This window comes from Pangasianodon hypophthalmus, chromosome 17, assembly GCF_027358585.1.
Source record: "Pangasianodon hypophthalmus isolate fPanHyp1 chromosome 17, fPanHyp1.pri, whole genome shotgun sequence".
Classification (NCBI taxonomy): domain Eukaryota; kingdom Metazoa; phylum Chordata; class Actinopteri; order Siluriformes; family Pangasiidae; genus Pangasianodon; species Pangasianodon hypophthalmus.
Genome location: NC_069726.1, coordinates 11,129,652 through 11,154,335, shown reverse-complemented (window position 1 = coordinate 11,154,335; position 24,684 = coordinate 11,129,652). Strand labels below are relative to the sequence as shown.

Here is a 24,684-nt window from a genome sequence, read left to right as displayed (position 1 = left end):
ACAGAGTGAAATGCTCCTGTAGATATTAGATTTTAGCTATCTAATATCACGCCCAGCTGTCACTGCTAGTACTATTAATCATCTATTAGTTATGTACTAGTAAACCCATATATGAGGTCACATGGTTGCGGATTTACCTGCAGCATAGATGGAAAGACCTCTCTGGCCTCCCTTCAGACTCTGACTTTATGTGAACTATCTCGCACACAGCTGTTCCATCTGAATCTTGACAAACATAGACAAATAATTACATTTGTTTACCAACTTCAATAGATCACCTACTGTAAACACAGAAACACCACATGTAAATCACAGGACATGATTTGATCAGATAAATAAGGCATCATCCTTCAGAAAGTAAGAGACTCCGTAGCTAATGTTGTAGACTGCAGGGACTCGAGAGATGCCTGAAATACATTAAACATTCTCAGGCTCCTGACCTTCAGTGCAATAAGTTAAAAGTTAAAAGGCAGAGCCTGGAGCCAATACTTTCCCACTTACTGAATAACATGCACTGCAATCCTGTCATGACCTTGCAAAAATGAAGTACATGGGATATTTACCATTATTAAAGGCATCCAATTGCCTTTACATTCACTCCTTCTTGAGAAGGAGTGAATGTAAAGGCAATTGGATGCCTTTAATAATAGAATATGTTACATCTTTAGGAAATGGGATAGAATAGTTATCTCTATATGCCTCTAATTACACATAGGATAGTCAAATCTTCAAATGGAAAATGCTCGAATAAGGTTTGCAAGCATGATTAATGGTCATATATCACAGATACAGTGGTAGACAAGCTTGTGTTTTATCCTTCAAGCTCACATAGCATCTTTATTTAACATTAAACAGTCAGAATAATTTATTTTCCAAGCTATTTTTCAAGTATCAACTCTGCCTTCTAGATAGGGAAGCGGTGGAATGGAAGAAACTGAGAGAGAGACTCACTGGCAGTATTGCGGACTTGGAGAGCATCGGAAGGAATCATGTGCCTGAATCGAAAAGGGTCTCTCTCATCCGAAACAAAGCCTCTGTGAGATGTACCCTAAAATAAGAGAAAGAAAAAGAAGAAAGAGAGAAATAAGAAGGAATGATCGTAACCACTGATGAAAGACTGGAGTGGCGGAACTATTCATAGGGTCACAAGCAGGTAAGAGAATAAATGACAAGTTAGGTATCACTGCATCAGACTTTTGCCACATGCCATATAACGTTTTGAAGATCAGCTAAATTTAGGGTCCAGTCCAAAATTATTGGCACCCTGTATGTACAACAAAAACACTGCACACAACTGTAAAATTTCCTACTCTACAAATTGGAGAAATATCTTGCTTTTCCTTTAAAATCAAAAATCATTTGTATATAGATATACTGTATTAAAACAGCTTCCCCATATATTTTAGCTTAATATAGTATCACCCAATGTATGTTATTATTTTTTTAATATTAATTTTTGCACATTTTAAGAAAGTGTGCCAAAGTGTGCGGTTAGTAAGGTCAGAGTCAGTCTTGGGAGTCTATAGCTGTTTTGACAACTAACAGGAACTTTAAGCTTCACTCCCTTTAAAGAGCTTATTGTCTCTGACATTTTTATTGCAGAAGTACACAAAAAAGGGCACAAAGAGGCAACTGTAGATGCATTAACAGTAATCATGCTGTCAGGACCAGACTTGTACTGCCCACGCTGTAATTCTCTTAATGCATAATGAAAAAAAAAGGGGCAACAAAAGCACTCACAATTTTCTTCTTCTGCTTGGAGCAATCTTTGTACACAAAAACGATGGCTGTCTTGAAAACTGAAAAAGAAGAGCAGAGAGAAAGACATTAGATCCAGGAATTTAAAAAAGCATGTCAGAACTGAATAGAATCCTTCAGCACAGATGGTTGACCAAATGGCTCTTGGGGCTCCATGTTCTTTTTATCATCCTTTTAGTTTAGCATTTAAAAGGGGAAATCTTCCCCAATATAATGACCCAGGATAATGAGTAACCCACAGCTCTGGGCAAATCAACTTTAACATCATCTGAGTATTTCTCCTTTCTTTTCAAATTTCTCTATCTTAAAAAAGTCTGTAAAGTCTAATAAAATTAATATTAATGTGCATAGCACCAGCTGTATTTTCAGATGCAGCCATGGGCAGTGGTGTATGGTAAAAAGTAGAAATACTTTGCTACTGTACTTACATACCCCTGTGTTTTGAGAATAGTTATTACCCCACTATAAATAGTCTGTTTACTGTACCTTTAACTTCAGTGCATATGCAAAAGCAAATGCAAAAGCTATTTTAACTTCTTTACTTTTCCCTTCACTTTTAATTTTTTACAATTTCATTCCATTATTATTGTTTACATCTACAGCAGCTTATATACAAGGACTCAAACAAACAGAACAGTAAATTGATGCTAGCTAACAGATGATAATATTCAATTTGTTATTAGATAGCTACCAAATCCACAATAACTACAAATATGATCAATAAAAAGACCTTTGTTTGTTTTTGTACAAATAAAACTATGTGATTGTTGAAGCTAAAATTGGCCATAGATACACATAATTCTGTTAACATGCTTGTTTGATGTACATATGTTTATATTTTAATATATTTATATTTTACCCTAAATTCAATTTGTTACCTAACTGTTAATAACAAATTGATGTTTCGGTTCATGTTAGTCAGCTAGCTAAAGTGTTGGTAAGGTAGCTAACATTAATGCTAGGTGAATGCTTGGGTAAAACTCTGTAAACTGTAGTTACATAATTGTATAATAACATAATGTAATTACCTGACTCTTCAGCTAAACGGTCTGTACATACTTATGGGTAATACTAAATTAATGCTAAATTAATGCTAATCCTCCAGCTGTAAAAATGACAACATCTCTATGTTCAGAGAGTGTCTTTATGCAGCTGACTATCCTGTCATTATGTCTAACAGCCAGTAAAAGTAGTCTGACAACAGAAATATAGGTCATTTTTGTTGTTCTTTAAAACGTAATACTTGAGGAGTTTATGGGTTGCTTTAACTTTTAACGATAAAAGTCATTTTCCAGAACAGTATCTTTGCTTTTAAGTCTGACTGATGGATCCTTTACACAACACTGGCCATGAGACAGTAAGTGCAGAGATCAGGTAATGAATAAGAGAAAAGGTGCTATTCCAGGAAGCAGTGTACCACTTTTTCCATTCTCCCTTAAACACACATAGACATCAACACACACAGATGCACACTTACCAAAGGCAGCAAGCTCTGGGTCTTTCTTTCCCTTCATCAGAGATGCTGGAGGATTGATCCAAACCACAGTGGCATGCAGTAATAGGTCACCCATAGACAAATCAGCCACCTAGCACGCAGTGCAAAAATGTAGAATACTGGAGTTGAAGTGAAAAAGTTGAAGTGAAAGAAGCACTCTGTACTTACTGTGTATGAATTTGTGTGTATGAACTATTAGTTTAGCCCAAAATTAAATATGAAAAAAACAAGAAGTCTGACATTATTAGATGAACTTTTAAACAAATTTCAGCAGGTAAATTACCTCTTTCTTGTCTGTACTCTGCTCGCTGATGAGCTGGTCAAACACAGCTCCATACTCCTCATGGATCTTCTGCATCTCATTGATGTGGCTGGCTACTTTATTCATTGCCTTAATAGCAACTGTACATGAAGAAAACCAGAAACAATATAGTCAGACTACAACAGAATATGTATTGCTCCAGATAACCTAACCATGATATATTTAACTCAAGAGAAGTCAAGTGATGTTCCAAAAAGTGACACAATATTATAGATATTTTATAACCGTGACAGATTATGGAGTAGTTGGACAATGATGAATTTTAGCTGTTTTGGCAACCAGCACACTGGATTTTGAATTTGGAACAATGACTGTGAGTGTAGTGCAGGCTGGCAGCTTGAATTGAGTTAGTTACATCTAAATAACTGGCTAAAGAATTACAGCCATAGCAAGTAGACATTTATTTGTCCAATTGTGTGTCATTGCATCATTGGTTCCCACAAGAGAGGGCTAAGAAACTGTAAAGAGAGCTGATTCTAGATGTTGTCGTTGGTTTGCTGTTTCACATAAAAAATAAAAAAAATAAAAAAAATTGAGCAATCACATACAGGCTGCACTGTAATTTAGCAACCTATTCATGTGAATATTGTTGGCCCCACTTCTTTAGACCATAAAATGCAAGGCATGGTATTTTCTGTACTTACCATTGAGATGATAGTGCTCCTCGCTGTCAGGGTCGGTGAGACAGTAGAGCTCTCTGAGCAGCAGAGGGTATTTCAGCACCCTCTGGATTGGCTTGATCAGGTAGGACTCCAGAGTGGATGAGTGTTGCTGCCTCGGGTTCCTCTTGGCAAGGAATGCCTTAAACTCAGGGTCTGTTTTAGCTATATTCACCCAGATAGAGGGAAATATGGTTGTTAGACACTTTGGAAGCAAGGGGACAGACACAAAAGCCTTCATCAGACTCCTCAACTCCTCAATACTCAGAAACTGGACTGAAAGAACACACACACACACACACACACACACACACATACACACACACAACTGTGCATCCTCCATCCTCTTTGTAATTTTTTGCACATTACATTATGCTGCTACAATATTTATTATACTGTACATAGGCTGCTACTTCTTATGTTTACACTATTTCAGCAACTTATATTGTACTCTTTGCACTATTGTCACTGGATTCACTTTCTAATAGAACTGTGTACTGGTCGGCGCTGCACTGGGACTTACTATGCCCATTGTCTATCCCAGTAGTCATTGTACTGTCTTGTGCTGTCTGCACAAATGTATACTTTATGTATACATTTATGTAGTCCCTTATAGTTCTGTGTTGTTCTGTGTTTGCCTTATGTAGCACCCTGGTCCTGGAGAAATGTTATTTCGTGTCACCATGTACTAACTGGCTGTATATGGTTGAAATGACAATAAACTCCACTTGACTTGACTTGACTTGATCTAAGTAGCCAAGAATGGTAAGAAAGACATAAGAAAAATATCTTATTATAAAACATATCTTCTTATCTTATATAAGAAATGTCAAGAATTATATAGTTATCTTTAATCATTGGTTATTGCAGTGTTGCTGTCTGATCTATGCACTGACATACTCAACAGTTCAGCAAAGATATTAAAGTACTGTATTTAATGCTTCATTTCTTCATAATTTAATATCCATATCCTCCAAGGTTTAAGGTTTCAGTGTTTCTAACAGCACACGCTTACTCTGATCTGTGCATTAAACAGTTACCTTTTACATTACAGTGAAACCTAGGGAGTGGGGATTGGGGGGGGTTGCTGAACACCTGGCTGAACACTGTTCATTTTTCTTTGCTAGTCTCCATCTGTACTTCACATGCTGTCAAGCATCATGAAAAAGCTATGCCATGAGCAATGTGCCAAGCACAGCAAGTCAGAAAACGGCAGCTATGGGTCACTCCATGAAGTAAAAATTCTACGAAGTTACGCAGGGAGATATATTTTTATTGTCTTTAATTAATTAGCATTAGCAATTCCCACCCACTAGCTAGTTCTTTGCAATTGCATGATAACTGCCAACCACGTTGAAGGCAACATGCCACCTTTTATACACATTAAGCACATGATCATGCAACTTCTTTGACAGCTAAACGCACATGAATCTTTACACAAATTTGTATACGCAAGCTCACACATGCCCATAGTTGTTGTTCTGAATGATGGGGCAGCGAGAACTGCCATGTTTCACGCCCAGAGAGCATGACTAATAGTTCTCATTTGGCCTCTAGGCCAAAGTTTTAATTAATGTAAAAACAGTCAGGTTTTCTGGCACAGTGATCTAAAGACTAAAAGGGAAATGAGGGTTAGTGTTGAATGGGTTTACCTTTGGTGAGGACTTTAGGGACTTTTGTGTGGCTGGCACAGAAAGCACTGTAAATTTTGAAGCGGTCTGCATAGTAGAGGAAAGAGCCACCAAGAGAGAACAACACTTTCTGTGGAGCAAGACGAAGAGAATTTACTATAAAATTGGATGTTTAAAAAGTGAAGTTATCTACAGACAATAGATGTCCAGATCATTGGTAAAAAAAAGTGATGGTTTGACAATAGCACCTTGAACTGATCCACTCTCTCAAGCTTGTCTAAATCTGGAACCAATCTTGTTCCATCTTCCAGAGTCTTAAGAAACTCCACTTGAAACTCAACCATCTCTGGCAAGTTCCCGAAAAGCACATCCAGCTGTAAACACACACAGACAACACATCAGCATCCAGGTCTGACCTTTCTGCCAGTGCATCCATACCATCGAACAACACACTGTGCTTTAAAAAATGCACAGTCCTTTCTCTTTATTACCAAGTCACCTCAACCTCAACCAAGTAAGATATATTTTATCTTTGCTTCCGTATTTTTTTTTAATATTACATCCTGCTTAACAACATACTGTACAGAACATGTCATTTCATTTAATTACTAATCATGTTTTAGAAATGACTCAGAGCCACATCATATGAGTTCTATGTAACTTGGTCCTAGGTCACTTTTGGCACCCACCTCATCCTGTGACAGGAAATGTTCCTTCTGCAGAGGAGTCAGGTATCTCTCTATCAGAAAATGTAGGTCCTATGAAAAGACAAAGTGAGGTGATGCAAAAACAAGAAAGAGGGAGACATTTTGGCTTTATTAGCAATTTCAGATGTTAACAGAAATAACTAGAATATAGCTGTTGTTTTTGCCTGCAAACACAACATGACGTAATCAGGATCGAACCAGGGACCCCAACAAGAGTTATTTATCCTTCCTTATTCTTCAGTCATTTGCTGAACAGAGTCAGTAAATGTAGTTTTCTGACATGATAGATGTATCCACAATATGAAGATGTTTCATACATATCGAGACAGTAATTTGCCACTATGCAACTAGTTCAGTTGCTTTAGTATTAAAAGTTTAACTCCAGCAGGGTCTGACCTTCACATAGGTGCGCTCTGTGTCCACCAGCTCATTTATAACCTTGCGCAGCTTGTCAGCATCGGAGAGCTGGCGCTGGGTGGAAGGTACAGGCACTGCAGAGATAGGGCTGGGGACACACGAGGAGGAGGAGGACGAGGAAGAGGATGCAACAGGCTCGGCAGGATTCATGTCATGAAGGCTGCGGCAGAATGCAGTCATTTGCTCTGTACTCTGAAAAGAGAAAGAAAGACTCCCATCAGATACAGAGCATTATGAAACTTTCAGGTTTAGACTTCCTTCTTTTCAGGTTCACTCTTCACTTATTGGAGGAGGACTGTTTTAATTTAGCAGATGCAAAAATCTAATTTATTTATTTCAAATTATAAGCACCAGGAGTAATAACACAGAGAACCACACTAATGGAGTCAGTGTAAATGTAAATGCTGGTCAAAAGATGATGAAAGTTAGTAGCATTAGATTATTCTTTCTTAAGGAACAAATATAAACTCCGAGCAGGTAGAAAAATACAAACAGCTTAAACGTAACTAGTGAGCTTGACATTATAACATAATTCAAAACACAATTCCACACATCAAAAAAAAAAATAGCCTGAGCTCTGTAATCACTCTGTGATTGTGTTTTAGGAACACATTAGCATTTAACTGAAATAAAAAAGAAAGAATGGAGCAAATAGTGTGGAACAGACCCTTCAGATATATGTCTCAAAATCCATTAGTCTATATTTGTAATGCTCTTAAATAATAAATATCAATTAAGTTCATATTTTGCATTCAGCCACTGTTAGATATTTGGGCAATTACCTTTTTTTTTTTTTTACTCTGTTTTCTCCTAATTTTGTGGTTTTGCCAATTCTCGCTCACTAGCTAGCTCTCCTTTATCACACAACAGCTACCAACCAGGAAGGGTGGACAACCATGCTTCCTCTGAAACATGTGAGGTCAATTAATGTTTCTTTTCAGATTGCTGTTTTGCTACGTCACAGTGAAGCTGAACATAATCAGAGGAAAGTGCTATCTGCCCTCTTCCGCATACATGAGCTCATAGATGGCCACCGTTGGTTTGTGTCACTCTGATTGACAGGGGGTAGAGTAATGCTGTCCCTCCCACCCAGAAAGCACACCCAATTTTTTTGCTCTCTTGGAGAGCAGATGGTTGTCGTTGGGATTTCCTAAACAACAGGGTGAACACGTTTTGTTTCTGTCACTTGGAGCCCGTTGAGCAAGTACCTTAACATGCCTACATGCATGAACCTTGACATGCCTACATGCATGATTCTCGTAAATGTGATTTTTAAGGGGTGTTTTTATGGTTCACTGGCAGTTGTGTATAATTTGCTGAAGGTAGGTCAAAGACAAAAATGTGGACTAACAGGCTTGTCTGGCTACAGTTTAGTTTTATAGATGCACACATACACACACATACACACACAAATACTGACAAATACTGCTGACTCCAGTTAATTATAGTGAATTGTCTTTATACAGAAAACTTGACAAACAACTGAAAAATAGGAGCAAAAGTGAACTTCATATTGCTTTTAACTCAACATGCAGTCTCACATATAAGACAATGAAAAAATATAGATGGAGCTCTGTGATTAATGGCAAGGAACATTTTCCTTTTGTTAAAGCAACAAACAACAAAAAAAATGTTCCCTATCCAAAATAAAGTAATTAGGATAGTTTACTGATACTCGCTGCATGTAGCAGATAAAAGAGGAGTAGATTAGATGAGGTATCTAGAGCAGTCAGTGAAACGGAATGTTGCACGTGTACACACACACACATACACACTTATAGCTGATCTGTAAAAATAAGGCTGAGAACAAAGCAAATAGACAACAGAAAATTACATTTCATAAAGTGGACATGCAGTGTGTAAATCTGTAAATCATATGCCTTAACATGCAAAACGACTTCTTAGAATCACTGCTCTGAAGAATTTCCCTCCGGGAAATGTGAGAGAGTTTGTGTTTGTATGTGTTTATGTTACTCCGGAGTGTATCAAGGATGTGACCGGTGTTCTTTCTGCTGTTCAGCAGAATAACCTTATTCAGTATAAACACACACACACACATTCATGACTCACGCTCTCACACCATGGAGTTCTGAATGATCTTATAAATAGTGTAAAAGTCCATCAGAAGCTGCATATAGCCTGAGTGTGAGAAAAGACAGTTATAGCATATGACAGTTGTAACACGAAATGGCTATGGTTTTGTAATATGGAATAATTTTGCTTCTTTACCAAATCTTACCTACATGTGTGTGTATCGAGGTATGCAATCAGGCACGACAGCAGTGCTATTTGAACGCTGCCCAAATTAGGCATGAAAATTAGTCCTGGTGAAGGTAAATAGTTTTGCTTCATAGGACTGGCAAAATGTCATACAGATATCATTATATCATGGCATATTAAATACTATATTATTATTAATAGTTGCCATTGTTGGTAAAACACAAGATTTTGAATCCTCAAACATCACAGAACCCATCACTGATGTTGTGATAAGGAATATAACACAATTTTATAATACAACTAATGCAAAGGCCAGTACGCTGTAATAACTACACATCTGTGGAGCCTTACTGTCTAAATCTCACATGAAATGAAGATTTATGACAGATTTATGACTGTATATTTCTTACCCACTATTAGGATATGACACAATACTCCCCGCCCACACCTATTTTACCCAACCTGACTGACAGCAGCGGTGGAACAGATCCACGAGGACAGCAAAAGGAAAGGACAGATGTGGCTGCCAGCAGCATGGCCTCTCCGCTAACACACAGAGACAGACTGACAGCCCATCACTGTCTCCTCTAAACTGCTCAGACAGCCACTGAAGAGTAGAATGAAAAACAGTGGAAAGACTGACAGATGTTTTGGAACTACAGCAAGTAATTATTCATTTTACCCTGAGAGAGATCAAGAATAAAAAAAACACACTGAAACATATACATGTTCGAGAAAATCAGACTTAAAAGGTTATACAGTCTGCGAGCGTGATTACGTAACATTTCCCTATAGCACACACATGCTCAATCATGTACACACACACACACACACACACACACACACAAATACACTTAGGTTGGCTCACCAGCTGCAACATGTCATAGACAGACTCAGAGGAGCGCTTGGAGCTCCTATTCCTCCGCAGCACAGACATGCTAATCCTAACGTTTATGGGGGTCACAACAGAATGACCCCTAAAAGAAGGACCAAACTCAGCTCCACCTTGAGTTTATCTCCTCACAAGAGCTGCCCAAGCGTAAGAACGAGAAAGCCTGCCTTCTTCTTTGGTTCAGTGTTTTATCAGCAAAACCCTTTCCTCCCTGTATCCCTTCCTCTCTCGCTTTGACTCATCTGTTCTCTGGGTAGATGGCACAAGTGGTTGCGTTCGAGAGAGAGCAGGAGAGAGGGAGAGAGGGAGAGAGAATAATAACAATAATAATCCCATCTGGAGCAGGATGAGAGGGACAGGAGGGGAGGGGTAAAAGGCAGGAGAAGCTCAGCAGTGGCATGGCACTCGCCCCCACTTGCCCAGCAATGCACAGCTTAGTGCTGCTAAACACCAGTAATACTACTGTCACCACCAGTTATAAGATTAACAACAAGAGCTCAGCGTGTGACTGTGTGATGCTCGTTGATTCACTTTGACTTTTCTTTTCTCCGGAGAATGAGTGTGAACAAATTCCAGTGTAATTACTGTATATTGCAAATAATGTGCTGTGGGTCTTGACATGCTCGAGTAATGCCTTTTCAAATGAGTTAGGAATTGAATCTGTCTATGTACAGTCATAGCTGTGTGTGGCACGAAAGCAGAAGGTTATGCAAACTAACAAGAATCCTGCATACAGAAGTGAGAACTTTCAACAATCCAGAGATCCTCATTGCACCACTGCACAAAACAACCAAAAGCAGTTCTAAAAAAGTCACAAATAAATGAGCATCTTTTAAACATAGAACTGGAAGCATGATTATTATAACCATTATTTAAGGCAATGCAGGAAAACTGGTATAAGCAGCTAGTGCTGGTGAAACTTTTGATCAGAAACCATATAAAGTAACATTAAAAACTGCAAAGTTTAAGAAAACCAAAAAAAATAAATAAATAAATAAATAATAATAAAATAAGATGGCCAAAACTAAGAAAATTAACACAAATGTTAAACTGAATATGAGCCATACCTCCATCCATGCACGTAGTACCAGTAATGAGCTCAAGGGAAACAACCAAAAGAAGATGAAAAAGAGAACAAAAAAGGGAGCAGTCGAAAGTATGAGAGCAAGAAGGACGCGAGTCCAAACCTGTTCACACACTCTTGTGCTGCCAAAGGAATCTGAACTAGGACACAGTTTTGTAGGTGTAGTTTTGTACACCAAAGTTCCCACCTCCCCACTTACACATACATACAGCCAAAAGCTTAAGGAAGACTCGTCTTATCAGAAAAGTGACTCATGGGACAGGAAGGCAAACATTTCCTTCCCTAGAGAGCAGGGATGTCCTCTTATCACTCACTCCCATTTAAACCCTATATTACTATAGCAATGTTGAACGACAAACGTGCTGCGAGCGCTTGACAAATTAACTGAGCTGTAAACGAGACCTGTAAAATGATTTAATGAACCTGTTTAATGATTATTGTTCTGTTCATGTTGAGAATATATACAGAATGCGGAACAAATGGAAACCTATGGACTCAAACTAAAATAAAAGTGCACTCCTTCCATTAGTACATACCACCGCACACACACTATATACGCGAACACAACACCACACCACACACAATCAACAATGATCAACATCAACACACTATATAATGATATTGTTAAAAATAAGTCATCCATGTTTTAACTGCCCCAGATATTAAATGAACGCATCCCTTAGTCTGTTTAATCACATTTTATTGGTTGCCAGCTGCTATAGTGAGAAACAGGATTAACCAGTATCATGAGTATCATGCAATTTTTTTCTCCTTTTTCTGTTTGAAAGCCAGCTAGACACACGCTGAGCATAGTGATATCAAGATGACAGCTGATGAAGTACTGGAGGTTTCCTGCAGGAGGAGAAGAAGTAGAGTAGGTCTGGTTTTGTAAGAATCATTTTCAGCGCAACTATTATAAAGGTACTTTATGGCACCATAAAAATAATGATTAAATAAGACATTTGTGCCATAATTGCTTATACTACTGTCTGGCATCCATCCAAACTGTATGAGACAAATATATTAATTTAATTGTACAGATCACACTGTGACATTTAGTATATTTCCGTACACAATTAATTCTTGGCCATGCCACTGTTCATGATTAAGGACTTTTTGCAAAAAAGAAATAAATAAATAAAGTCAGATAGAACTATATAGTTCCAAGGTCTTGGCACAAGCTCATACATACACAGCCCACACGAAGCTGCAGTTCAAAAGTGATGAATGTGAAATTAACTTGACTTTATCACACCCATCGTTGTTTTTCCCCGGTTTGATTTGGCAAAGTAGAGAGTGTTGTATCTAATTAGTCTGGAACCTAAATGACCACCCTTATCATCTCATCAGAGAGGATGAGAAATGCACGCAGGCATTATTCGGTGGGAAAACTAATGAAGTCCTTCTCCTCTTTGTGTACTGGGCTGTCCATTTCCTCCAGCACCTGCCTCAATTTATCAGCACGAAGCAATCTGAATTGTAATCAAGCAATTAGAATGAAGGGCTAATTTAAAAAAAAAAAAAGGTGTCCTCCATCCTTTGCTTTTTTTCTTGCTTTTCAGGAAAAAAAAACAGGCAATGAGATCATAACAGTGTGATTTAAAGGGATCGAGTGCACAAGGCAAGGCCGGCCTAAAGGGTCTCACTTAGCAGGAGCTGAATAGCTGTTAAAGATGTTCATTTGATTATACAGAAGAAGCAATAGCTTCAGTAAGAGCTGGATAAAGACGGAAAATGGGGTCTAATTAGAGACTCTTCACTCTGGAGTGGCACCAGGTGAGAGATGTGAGAGACACTGTGATGGCTTGCAGGAATACATTAAAGAAAGAAAATATCAGTTTTCACAGTGTGGTTTACTTTAGCTAGTAAATAATATGTATAAGATACAGATAGCCAACTGTGCTACTGTGTTATTTAACAAGATACTCAAAAAATTGATAATTAGCTATTAAAGCAAAATATGATAGTGTTGATTTTAATCTTTTTGAGACTTAAGATTTCTGTGTGTTGTTGTGCAGTGCACTGTACAAGCTGAAAACCGGTATAATGAGACTTCTTAAGTCAAAAAGGAGAAAAAGAGAAAGATAGACACACACACACATGCACACACACACACACACACATGCACGCACACAGACGCACACACAGATGGCATGGCATTGCTGTGCATGAGTTAGTGGGGCTAAACACGAGGCTCAGCAGCAGATGGTGTGTCGGCTCACAGGCCAGAGAGACAAAGATTATTTGCTCCTCCTCTACTGTCATCAAGATGGCAGAAATAGAAATATATATAAACAATAAAGAGAATAAGAAAGATAAGGATGAAAGGACAAACATAATCAGATGTTTGTGTATTCAGTCAAGTCCCCTGATTGGTAAAATGCAAACAGCACTGAGATCTGACTGCACTGACAGATCGCAGCACTGCAAACAGACAGACAGGCTAACTCAAGCATGTAAGCATCACTTTATTACCTATTCCTGTGTGCTAAGTGAATGTACAAGGCATTATTTCAGATTTAATACCATGATGTGATCTCTGAAGCACTGATTAACTGGAGGAAATGGGAATTAGTAGTAATTGGTTTTGAATGCAGCAATGGAAAATCAAAATGACGAGCATGGAGACTGTAGCATGGCTTCTGCACTGACACTGAGGCAAATCAAATGCACTGAGTGTGATTGGAGTCTTCATCTTGATTAGAATGAGACTAAATGAGGAAACATGAGCAAATAGGCTCTGGGTTGTTTTTTTTTTTTTTTTTTTTTTGCTTTAAAACAATAAATATTACAAAAATCTCTACATATCCCATTTTTCCCATTTTATCACCATTTATGAAAACAGAATAAGGCTCCAGAGTACACACACACACACACACACACACACGCATGCCAAAACAAAAATAAAACAAAAAGCAGTTTTCTAGTTTTCCCATTTACATTCTGAAATTCAAAAACCAATGAACATACGTAGACCACACACACACAAACACACACACACACACAATCTCTCTCTGCTTAGCAAAAAAAAAACAACAACAACAAAAAACCACACCTACAGCTAAACAATATCTAAACTCTGAATGTATGAATAAATAGAATCGAGAATTGATTTTTCATAGAATAAGACTAAGAAAAAGAGAGAATGAATGTGTTTATTTTTTGCCTGACTGGTTACACATTCACCCATAACCTAACTGTCCTCAGTAGGATATAACAGTAATGCATCATTAATCCAGTTCGATGAACACCCATGTGTGAGCAATCCCATCCCTCTGATGCTGCCTATAAAGCAAATGTGATCTTTGAGATCACATGACAAAAGAATACACTATACAATGGATTTATACAAAACCACAAAACTCCAATGCAGTGATACCCATGAGCTCAGTATCCTGTATGCCAGATACTGTGCATAGTGTAAGTAAAACCTCACCAGCAATGGATTGAACAATTCGACACTTCAGTAGAACTTGTGGCCAAAGAAGAAGTAGGTGTCAGTTATGATGTGAAACAGGAGATGGCCACATTGTGCTTTAGTCAGTGAGCTGATGGAAGAAGACAGGCTGTAAGAAAGCTGTAGAACCAAAAGAATCTGAACCGGGACAAATGAAAACCAAACCAAAGGCCCTGCAGCCAACATGGAGACGTGCTGCAGACAGGGACACAAGGGCACACAGCTCTGTGTTTGTGTGTGTGTGTGTGTGTGTGTGTGTCTACAGGGACACACAGCTCTTTGTTTTTTTGAGTGCATCCACGGTAGGGATATAATCCAAATATGAATATATTATTCAGATTGAACAGATAATGTGTCCTAAATGAATACAAATACGGATATGAATATTAGATGGAAGATTCATGATTTTTAAAGAAAGCCAAAAAATACAGCTTGTGGAAACTAATGTGGAGGGTTGCCAGGCTTCAGCGAAATTCCCCATCCCAACTACAACTGCACAGCAAGCCTTTAAACTAGGAATGTTTGGGAAAATGAAAAATATTGGCACATTTTTTCCAGTCTTTGTCTGAGAAAAAAGTTAACACTGGTGCACACACATATCTGATTTTCTCTATCTGCAATACAAATATATTTTATGCTGAACCTGGCAACCCTGTTCAAAAACAAAAGCCAAGTTCAAGTAAAATCTGAATATGAAAACAGATATGAATAATTTTGAGCCCTAAACAAATACAGATAGAGATAATGGCATTGTGTTACACCCTTAATCCTCAGGGACACAGTGTTACACAGCTCTGTGTGCGTGTGTGTGTGTGTGTGTGTGTATCCACAGGGACAGTGTTATAAAACTCTGTGTTTGTGTGTCTAGCAGCTTTGAAGTGAGTTGAGCACACTGATAATGATACTCCAAACCTAGCAGCACATTGTGTTTCTGCACTGTGTTGTGCACTGTATACACTCACATGACATGTCTTATCCACAATAATGACATCTGATCTATTTAATTACTCAAGTTTTAAGTGCATACAGAACTGAGTGGCTGACTGCATTTAGCAACATTATATCATGGCACCTCTGTCTTACCTTGTGTTCAGAGTCAGTTTCCAGCTCAGCCACTGAACCATCCACTGCATCCTCCACAGGTAGAATGACACTTTCTTCCATGTCTTCAGTGTCCGGGCTCTCAAGCGCAAGTCCAGAGGCCTCATCCAAGATGTCCTCTAGAGGGGGTAGGAGATCAGAGCTAGCTGAGAATTGTCTTATGAGGTGTGCTATTTCCATCCAAACGTTCATCAAAGTTTAAGCGAATTTCTTAAACTAATCACCAGAAGAAAATGCAATCATGGAAATGTGAATTTCATACTTGCTAGCTTATCATTTATTTAGTAAAAAATTCTGTTTCAATTGCCTTTATAATGTATTCTCTTATAATGTGCCTTTATAATGTATTCTCTTGTAAGATTTTTTTTTTTTTTTTTTTTTGCTTTTAATACCTGGTGTCTCCTTTCCGATTTTCTCATGCACATAACTGAGAGCTCCTCCATTCTCCCAGATATATGAATACTCACACTATCCAACCATTTCTAACATGGTCATGTCACACGCATAAATAAAGCATAAATACGTGATACGTATTATGTTTATTACTTTTAAACTCTATTTTCTATTTGAATTCTTCTTTTGTTTGTATAATTCCTTTTTATACTGTGCTGTGATTGGCTGCTGTACCAATGCAATTTCCTTTATAGGATTAATTAAAATTAATTAAAGTAAATATAAAAATTAGGATAGGTAAGTTATACAAAATACCAATGATAAGATGGCTGCATGCTTTAAGACGTTGTGTTCCGAGTTCATGTGCATGATCTGTGGTCATCATCATACAGGCTCATGGTATAAAATTCATTAGAAAATAAGCAACACCTCATCCATGATCCATATGATCCAGTTTTTGAGACCAGTATCATTCATAATCAGGTAATCAGTGATATTCAGTATCATAATGTTACATCCCAAAGCCAGTTTAAATTTTGTTGTGAGTGGGCTGATAACTGTACCTTGGCTCTGGGAGAAGATGTCTGTGTAGAGATCGTGTGGTGTGTCTGAGCGGCGGGGAAGCAGTGGACATCGCTGGCACGGCTCGGATGAGGGCACAGCACTGATGGTGAGTGTGAGAGAAGGCTGAGCAAACGCAGCACTCAGGTCCGACAGCTCTAACACACTCGCCTCTTTATCGTTCAACTGCAGGATCTCATCACCAGCTCTCAGACCTATAGACACACACACACACACACACACACACACCAAGCCATCAGAAGACGTTTAGAAAAACTACAAAGGCATTTGACATAAAAATATTTTTAACAACCTCATGGTAAAATTATAAGCAATTTGAAAGATTTATAGAGTGCTCTTTGTGAAAACTTTATTACATGCTAGATAATAATCTGTGACAGGGACGTGACCCTTGGAGCTGGAAGTAGTGCTAAGTAGGGACTAAATCACCTTTTTTTGTTCCATATTCTCATGGATCAGTAATTTTTAAACCCTTTATTACACAATAGGAGAAACAAAAAGCTGCCTCTGCTGCACCCTCCAGCTGATTCCCATTCTCTTGATTATCAATTAGCAGCATAAGAGCTGCCCAATTGGCATCCGATTCAGTGCAATTACAGTACCAATCATTACAGTACCACATGACTGCCACTCTAATTGTTTATTGTCGCTCATGGTCAGCTCCGAGACAGTCTTCTCTGCAGCCTGGAGCTTGGGATGAGGTTACAAGGCAGGCAGAATAATGTGCCTGATGCAAAGAAGAGACCTGTTACCAACCCAAAGTTGATTATTTTTCCAGCAGCATGTTTTGAAATGTTTTATTCTTCTTAATTTGAGAACAACAATTACAATTTTAAAATTAATGAACGACATGCCATACTTTTAACCATTTATATTTACATTTAACATTGGCCATGACACAAGTTAGTTCCTGTTATCACTTATGTTATAGTTATAAACAGTCTTTCCCTCACCAGGCTCTCTTTTTTTCCCTGTCTTGAAGTTAATAAGAGGCAGCTTGTCATGTTATCGAGAAAGCAGAAACCACAAAGTGCTCTATCCTGAAGACAGAGGCGGAAAACTTAAAACTGCTTCAAACACTGACATCTGAGATGCCTTCCATTATTTAACATTAATGTAAAAAAAAAAGCTTCACCACATCAATATACGTTTTTTCTTTGTTAAATAACATCAAGTGTTTTAGATCCATTTATTATTCAAGATTATTGCAGAGCATCTGCCGCACAAGTCCCTGTGAATGAGCTGTTACTATAGAAACAATAATGTATTAGTCTGAGTGCATTAATTTAAACCTGTGCTTTGTCTCAGAGTCAACACTACTGTCAGAGCTGCTTTTATAGGAAATTAATCAACACCTACTGACCAATCAGAATCGAGAATTTTACAGCGCTATGGTATAAGACATAATAAAAAATGCCTTGCATATTATACATCATTCCAGAAATTGGTTTTGTAATTTTATGTAACAGACTAACCATGAAATACTTATAGCCTATGTTTTGTATTTGTCTATATCATTAGCTATAATGTGCTCATGATAAAGCTGTAAATTTAGCTAGGAAACATGCATTAGCTCTACAGTTAGCTAACTCAGCCACCATATAATTTCCCATCATTCACTGAACGTCACGTAGACATGTAGCTCATACACTGCTCAAAAGTGTAAAAGTGCTTGATTAATAGTGCTTTTAAGGTTTGAACAGCCAATCAGAATAGTTATAGGTGGGATTACATGTCACTCCCCCATCTGTATAATATATACTCACCATCCACATTATTAGGAACACCTGTACACTCAAACCAGCCCATTTGTCACCAACAACCATACCACAGTTAAAGTCACAGAGATCACGTGTTTTACCCATTCTGATGTTTGATGTGAACATTAACTGAAGCTCTTGACTTGTATCTGGATGATTTTATGCATTGCACTGCTGCCACGTGATCAGCTAATTGGATAACCGCATAAATGAGCAGGTGTACGGGTGTTCCTAATAAAGTGGACAGTGAGTGTATATAATATAATTGTGTATATAATATTTATGCAATGCCTATGAATGTTATGAAGTAAGTCAACTTAAAAAAAAAGAAAGTGCTACCAAGTAATTTAACTGGCCTTACATTTTTGTAGGTGAACAGTTCATTTTCACGTTGCTGTTCACACACATATATATACACACACACACACACACACACACATACAGTATAGGCATAGCCTGAAGTGTGACCCAATTGGATTTGAAGCAAACAATCACTAGTGGAGTAATGATAAAGGTCAGAGTGATGTCATGATAAAGAAGTGCCAGTGTGTCCAAACTGGCCTGGATTAAGAGCACAGCCCCTGGGCAACACGCTACAGTGCTATATCTTCCATGCTCATTCGTCTCAAACTGCATGTGGCTTTAATTTGAGTTTCAATATAGATTGTGTGTTTGGGGCACAAGCTTCACACACAGGCTTTGTTCTCCAGGGACAAACACTGTCTACTTGGCTTTGTGTTGATTGGCCTGGTTACTCATGGAGTCTAGCCATAAGCACTTTTCTGCTCCAGTACTTGTGCATGGCTGGATGACCAGACTAACTAGTGCCAATTAAAGCCTAGCACACAAACACACATATACATGCATCTTTTTAATATAAAGTTTTAACTACAAAAGTCCCGAAATATCTTACAGATTACTGTGCTCAAATTCACATCTTCCAGATGTCCTAATATAGCCATGTGTGAAATTCCCTCATCACATGACATCTAGTCAAACACCTATCCCTGCTCCCAGTCACCTGATTACTAATAACACTCGTCTGTTTGCGATAACACTACTCCCTTTAAAGAACACAGACTCTCAGTATTACGGCACAAAATCTCGCTCCAGCATTGTGTCTGTGACCATTTCAAACCTTTCGTTAACTACCTGATGTGATTAGTATTTTGACTGATTTGCTCTTGTCTAGTTTATGCTGATCCTCTGACCATTAGCCTGATGCATTGAAACCTTACATTTAGCATGGAATTGGTTTAACCTGCTGATCCAGTCACATGTGAAAGCTTTTAAAACACATTTCCTCCAGCTGAGTGGAGATTTGGGTCAGTCTGTGGTGTTAAATAGCTTGATATTCCCTCAGCAATGTGTCAGTAAAAGGGCCAGGGAAAAGCACTTTATTACAGCACACTAGGTGGGGTTCGAAATAAATCTACAGCAAACCATTTATCATTAGGCAGCAAAGCTACAACTTTTGACAGAAACACTAATGTTTCAACTGAACTTATGAAACAAGCTATACATTAAGGTCCATTGGAAGATCCTGGATATTGGAAGATTCGTGAATATAACCAATTATACTATGCAACTGCTTGTAAAAACATCTCAAATATTTATTTGTGGGCTTAGTTGTATCTGATGGTTATATTTAACAATTGTACATTTATGATTAGCTTTTACTTCTGATTAGACTGATTGATTCTTAATGCATTCTTGATTTCTCGAGTAGTGGTTCTCAAAGTGGGGTCTGGTATCACGGAGACCATGATATTTTATTTTAGTTATAGCAGTGGAACTCAAAACCCATCATTGCCAAAGTTGTATTATTTATTATAGAACAATTCAAGCTTATAGACCTTGTTCTATAAGTTCTTGTAGTTATAAAATGGTGATAAATTTCATTGGCCACTTGAATTGAACAGGTCCCTGGTGGTCTAGCAGCTAAGGATACCGCGCTCTCTCCGCTGCGGCCCAGGTTTGATTCCTGGCCAGGGAACTAACCCAGCCACTGGGAGTGTACTCTCAGTGCCGGTCCCAAGCCCAGATAAAATGGGAGGGTTGCGTCAGGAAGGGCATCCAGCATAAAACCTGCGCCAAATCAAACATGCGGCCCAATGATCCACTGTGTCAACCCCTAATGGGAGCAGCCGAAAGAACAACAACGATTTGAATTGAATAGGTTTTAGTCCAAGCCTAATTAACTCTATAAATAACCTGGAGCTAGTGTCTTCTGTTGGTTCAGGAATAGAAAGCTCTGTGGAGCTAACAAATATGGAAAAAATGTTATTATGTTAACATTTAAATAATGTTCATGAAAAAATCTGGACTGAGGGGGAATTTATTTTACGCTTAAAGGGGCATGTTGTTACAAAAAGTCTGAGAACTCTTGGTTTAGAGATAATGTTTTGTGCTTTGTGCACTGCAAAGTTGGAGCGACTCTGCAGATTAGGGTCAAGTTTCAAAACCTCCAGACATAGTTTATTCAGAGGCAGTGTTGCAAAAAATGTAGCTTAATTTATGACAAACGAACAAGTAGTAGCTCCCAGGCAAAATTTCCTGGCTATCTGGTAGTCATGTTTGCATGCTGATTTGTCACCATTAAATAGTTTTTCTCTCAGGTTCACAGTAAAAGTTTTGTTGAGTACCTTTCACCCATACCTGTACAAAGTGTTTCAGTTCCAGCTTTGTCTCATACCATGGCTCATCTCACTGATTGTGCTTTGAAAGTTCATCAGATTTACTCAGGAGAACTCTAGATAAAGCAGCACAGTTCTTTCTACATGAAAACAATGGCTTTCCTGGTACAAGTGATTTTGATGCTCATCTTCTTTAGGCAACCTAAATGGCTCAGGAAACCTTGTAGTTTAGTCTGAATAAAGAAGCTGTTCCTGTTCCTCAATGGGCACATCTTTTGTATCTTTAATATGTATCTTTAATATGTATATTCCCTGGAAACATGGACCATAAGTTATTTTTTAGAGCAAGGCTTTAAAGTTTGACTATATATTATATATTCACTATATATATATCCATAGTAAAAGTACAAAAGATGTACTAGCAACAAGGAAAGGTACCATTTAGTACCCTTTTTTTCTCATAGTGTACAGCACTCTTACATCAGATACCTAATTTACATGCAGGCATCAGAGCTGATCTCACCTTTAGTGAAAGCCATGCCTCCTGCCTTTACGTTCGTAATATGTAGCTGCTGCGTGCCATCGTCATCCACCACAACTACAGAAAACCCTATGGAGGAGACACAACGAAAAGAAAAGAGAAACTGATTCCAAATGATAAATAGACTCTGATACATTACATTCAATAATACAATTATTGTATTTAATAAATGAGACAGCAGTGTGAATAAAAGTCTTACCATATCCAATAGCACAGGATTCATTTCTGTCAAACTGGATAACTTTGGTAATTTTGGTACAAATTTCAATCTCTTTGTAGAGCTGAAAGAAAAAGGACAGAATTGTAAGTAAGAGAGGATAAAAAAATGATAATGATCTGGATTTCTGTGTGAACAGAAAATCAAGAGCAAATTATTTCCTCAGGCAAGCCAAAAATCAATTTAAAAAAAAAAAAAAACCTCTGATAGCTTTACAGAAATGGATAAATGGTAAAACAGAGAGACACAAAGAAATGTTTAAAAGACTTACTATATTGGGTCCATTTCTCTCATATAATAACTGATATTACTATTCCTCATTTGCATTATAATAAACATAAACAATATTTGCTTAAAGACCCAAAAACCCGTCACCTGCAGGTGTGTGTGTGCATGGGTGTGAATCCAAATATTTTTTGCAGTGTTATTCCAAGGTTAAAATGACCTGCACATCTCTTGTGTGCAAATATGGTTTCATATTTATTAAGGTCCAGCTGTTAGTGTTTAAAAAATCATTTCAATATTTTTCCACCTTTGAAATGGTTATTGTGAACAATCAATCCTGAATCAGGAATTCTGAACCCAACACCACATCAGTGCCACATTGAGCTCTGTGTTCTCTATCAGAAAATCATGGAAATTGTTTGCATCAATATGTTTTCTTCTGAGACAGTTCTTCGAAGATACTAGGGCTTCTATCAATATCAATATAACACCAATATTCAATCCATGATTAATGATGTAACCACAACTCACCAGGTCCCAGAGTTCCTCCTCAGGCTTAGGGACATAAAATTGCACTTGATTGTCGATTAGAAACTTCAGCCGGAGATAGTGCTTGGGCCGATCCAGACTGTGGGCCTTGGCAGAGAACAGAGGAAAGAAATACATGATTATCATCCACATCATGATTGATGAGGTCAAACATGGTGAAGCAAAACTGATGTAGCAAAAGATACCATGAAACACTGACTAAGAACCACTCTGGCTAAAGCTTTAAAGTAATATCCATTTTGAACATTTCAAAGCATTAGAATGAGAAAAGTGCTACATAAAGATCACCACTCGGAACCACTTGAACCTGATCTAAACAACATTGCTGTGCCCTAGCTACGATTAAATGCTATTAGCCATTTTTTCTCCCAATAAGGTAGTTATATATCCAAATGGCTGGCCCTTTGTGTCATAAACCCATTACTTATTAAAACATGAAAAAAAATCTCACTCCATAAAGTGAAAATATACATTTTTCATGATGGAACACAAAACATTAAGTGCCTCATACTGTATTCCATTACGTTATTTGACAGAAAGCCTGAAATAGGTCTGAATACCAACATCACAATATAACTTATTTAAAATTCTATTTCCATAGCCGCTGCTCATTTTTTAAAGATGTGATGTGTGTTTGTATATGCACACAGACTAAATGGGAAAATTTAAGTTCTCTTAGAAGCATTTACTATATTTATTAAACGTGCAATCAACCATTCAGCACTTTATCAGTACACAGGATGATGGTAAGTATTGATTATTGATTAAAGTTCTCTTTTTCAAGATATCATCCTGCATTCCTTTCTATTACCTCAATCCCTCCCACTCCTCACATGCTTTACCTAGTTGCAGGGCTAGCTTTTTCAAAAGCTAAAGTATATACGGTTTTAACTCATTATTCAGGGGCAGGTTCACTGATTCCTGGCTTACTGTCACCTCCAAGTAAAATAATAAAGAGAAGCAGAGTAAAAATTCCCAATGTCACCAGACAGGAATTTGCCTTCCGTTAATTACACCAATCCAGGCCAGATAATTGAGATTACTCTCTATTTTCATGCTTAAGTGACAACAGCACTGAGGAATTAAGAGTTTATTCCTGGCTTGGGCACATGTACTGGAATCTAAGATTTGGCCTCTTTATGGTAATTACAGGTCATAGAGTTTGGAGCCTGTTTTCCAAAAGCAACCCAGTGGAAATATGTCTAGAAGAGTGTAGAGTGAGTAAGACTTGAAACACTCATTGTAACTGGTACAATGATATTTACACTGTGTTGCTTTTGGGAAACTGGACTGCAGTCTGTCATATAGCCTATAATATAACAAACTATTGGATAGTACTTACCTTGCTATTTACTTAAATACTCATTAAGATCAGAAAATGAGGTATTTACACTGATTGATGCTTTAGACTTATGCTGACTAAATTGCTCTGAGATATATTATCCATAATTAATAGAGGTTTTTCCACTAATACACACATGGCAGATATAAATTTTGTGAGGTATTCAGATGGGTTGTTATAGTTCAAATTGTGTTTTAGTGGAAATATGACAGGACTTGAGAGCTACATATGATAATTTAGAAGCAGAGAGAGAGAGAATATGGTAAAAAAAAAAAAAAAAAAAAAAAAATAGAGTATATATTATAGCTTTGAAGCTATACCCTGGGGCCTGTACTGACCTGTAAGTGTCTGAATGTGTGTGTGTGCATGTATGCTTGTGTGTTCACCTTGCACAGTGATTCCAGGGCTTCCAGGGTCGTTTCACCTGGCTGTATAATTGCCAGAACAGGCTGATCGTTGGGCAATATTACCCAAGATGGTGTGAGGTATTCAGTAACCCAAACGTCACTGTCTGCAGCATGCTGAGGAAGACTCCTCATGGACCCTGTCTGATCCTTGCAAAAAGCAAACAACAAAAAAGTCAATATGCAGGTAATAGGGCTGTACAATTACAGTGTACTCTCTTCAGACTGCTCCTCAGTTTCAGTAATGAAGTGGATAATTTAAATGGTAAACCAAAACAGAATTTAAACTAGA

General features: G+C 37.8%; 1 protein-coding gene across 3 annotated transcripts in view; it reads right to left on the bottom strand.

Annotated features, from left to right (window-relative positions):
- Positions 1 to 24,684, bottom strand: part of tiam1a (TIAM Rac1 associated GEF 1a) — a 60,596-nt gene that overhangs the window by 2,593 nt on the left and 33,319 nt on the right. Inside the window, exons 10-25 of one of the 3 annotated variants that reach the window (XM_026941745.3) lie at positions 24,375 to 24,542; positions 22,629 to 22,733; positions 21,855 to 21,936; positions 21,638 to 21,724; positions 16,700 to 16,912; positions 15,726 to 15,862; positions 6,969 to 7,181; positions 6,555 to 6,623; positions 6,114 to 6,239; positions 5,887 to 5,995; positions 4,220 to 4,399; positions 3,537 to 3,655; positions 3,236 to 3,344; positions 1,741 to 1,799; positions 952 to 1,048; positions 138 to 225 (exon numbers count right to left, since the gene is read on the bottom strand). In XM_026941745.3, coding sequence (XP_026797546.1) covers positions 138 to 225; positions 952 to 1,048; positions 1,741 to 1,799; positions 3,236 to 3,344; positions 3,537 to 3,655; positions 4,220 to 4,399; positions 5,887 to 5,995; positions 6,114 to 6,239; positions 6,555 to 6,623; positions 6,969 to 7,181; positions 15,726 to 15,862; positions 16,700 to 16,912; positions 21,638 to 21,724; positions 21,855 to 21,936; positions 22,629 to 22,733; positions 24,375 to 24,542 — 1,961 coding nt within the window. Of the gene's footprint in view, positions 1 to 137; positions 226 to 951; positions 1,049 to 1,740; positions 1,800 to 3,235; positions 3,345 to 3,536; positions 3,656 to 4,219; positions 4,400 to 5,886; positions 5,996 to 6,113; positions 6,240 to 6,554; positions 6,624 to 6,968; positions 7,182 to 11,168; positions 11,386 to 15,725; positions 15,863 to 16,699; positions 16,913 to 21,637; positions 21,725 to 21,854; positions 21,937 to 22,628; positions 22,734 to 24,374; positions 24,543 to 24,684 lie in introns of those variants that run through there. The other 2 variants (XM_034312503.2, XM_026941746.3) reach the window with 2 other exon arrangements.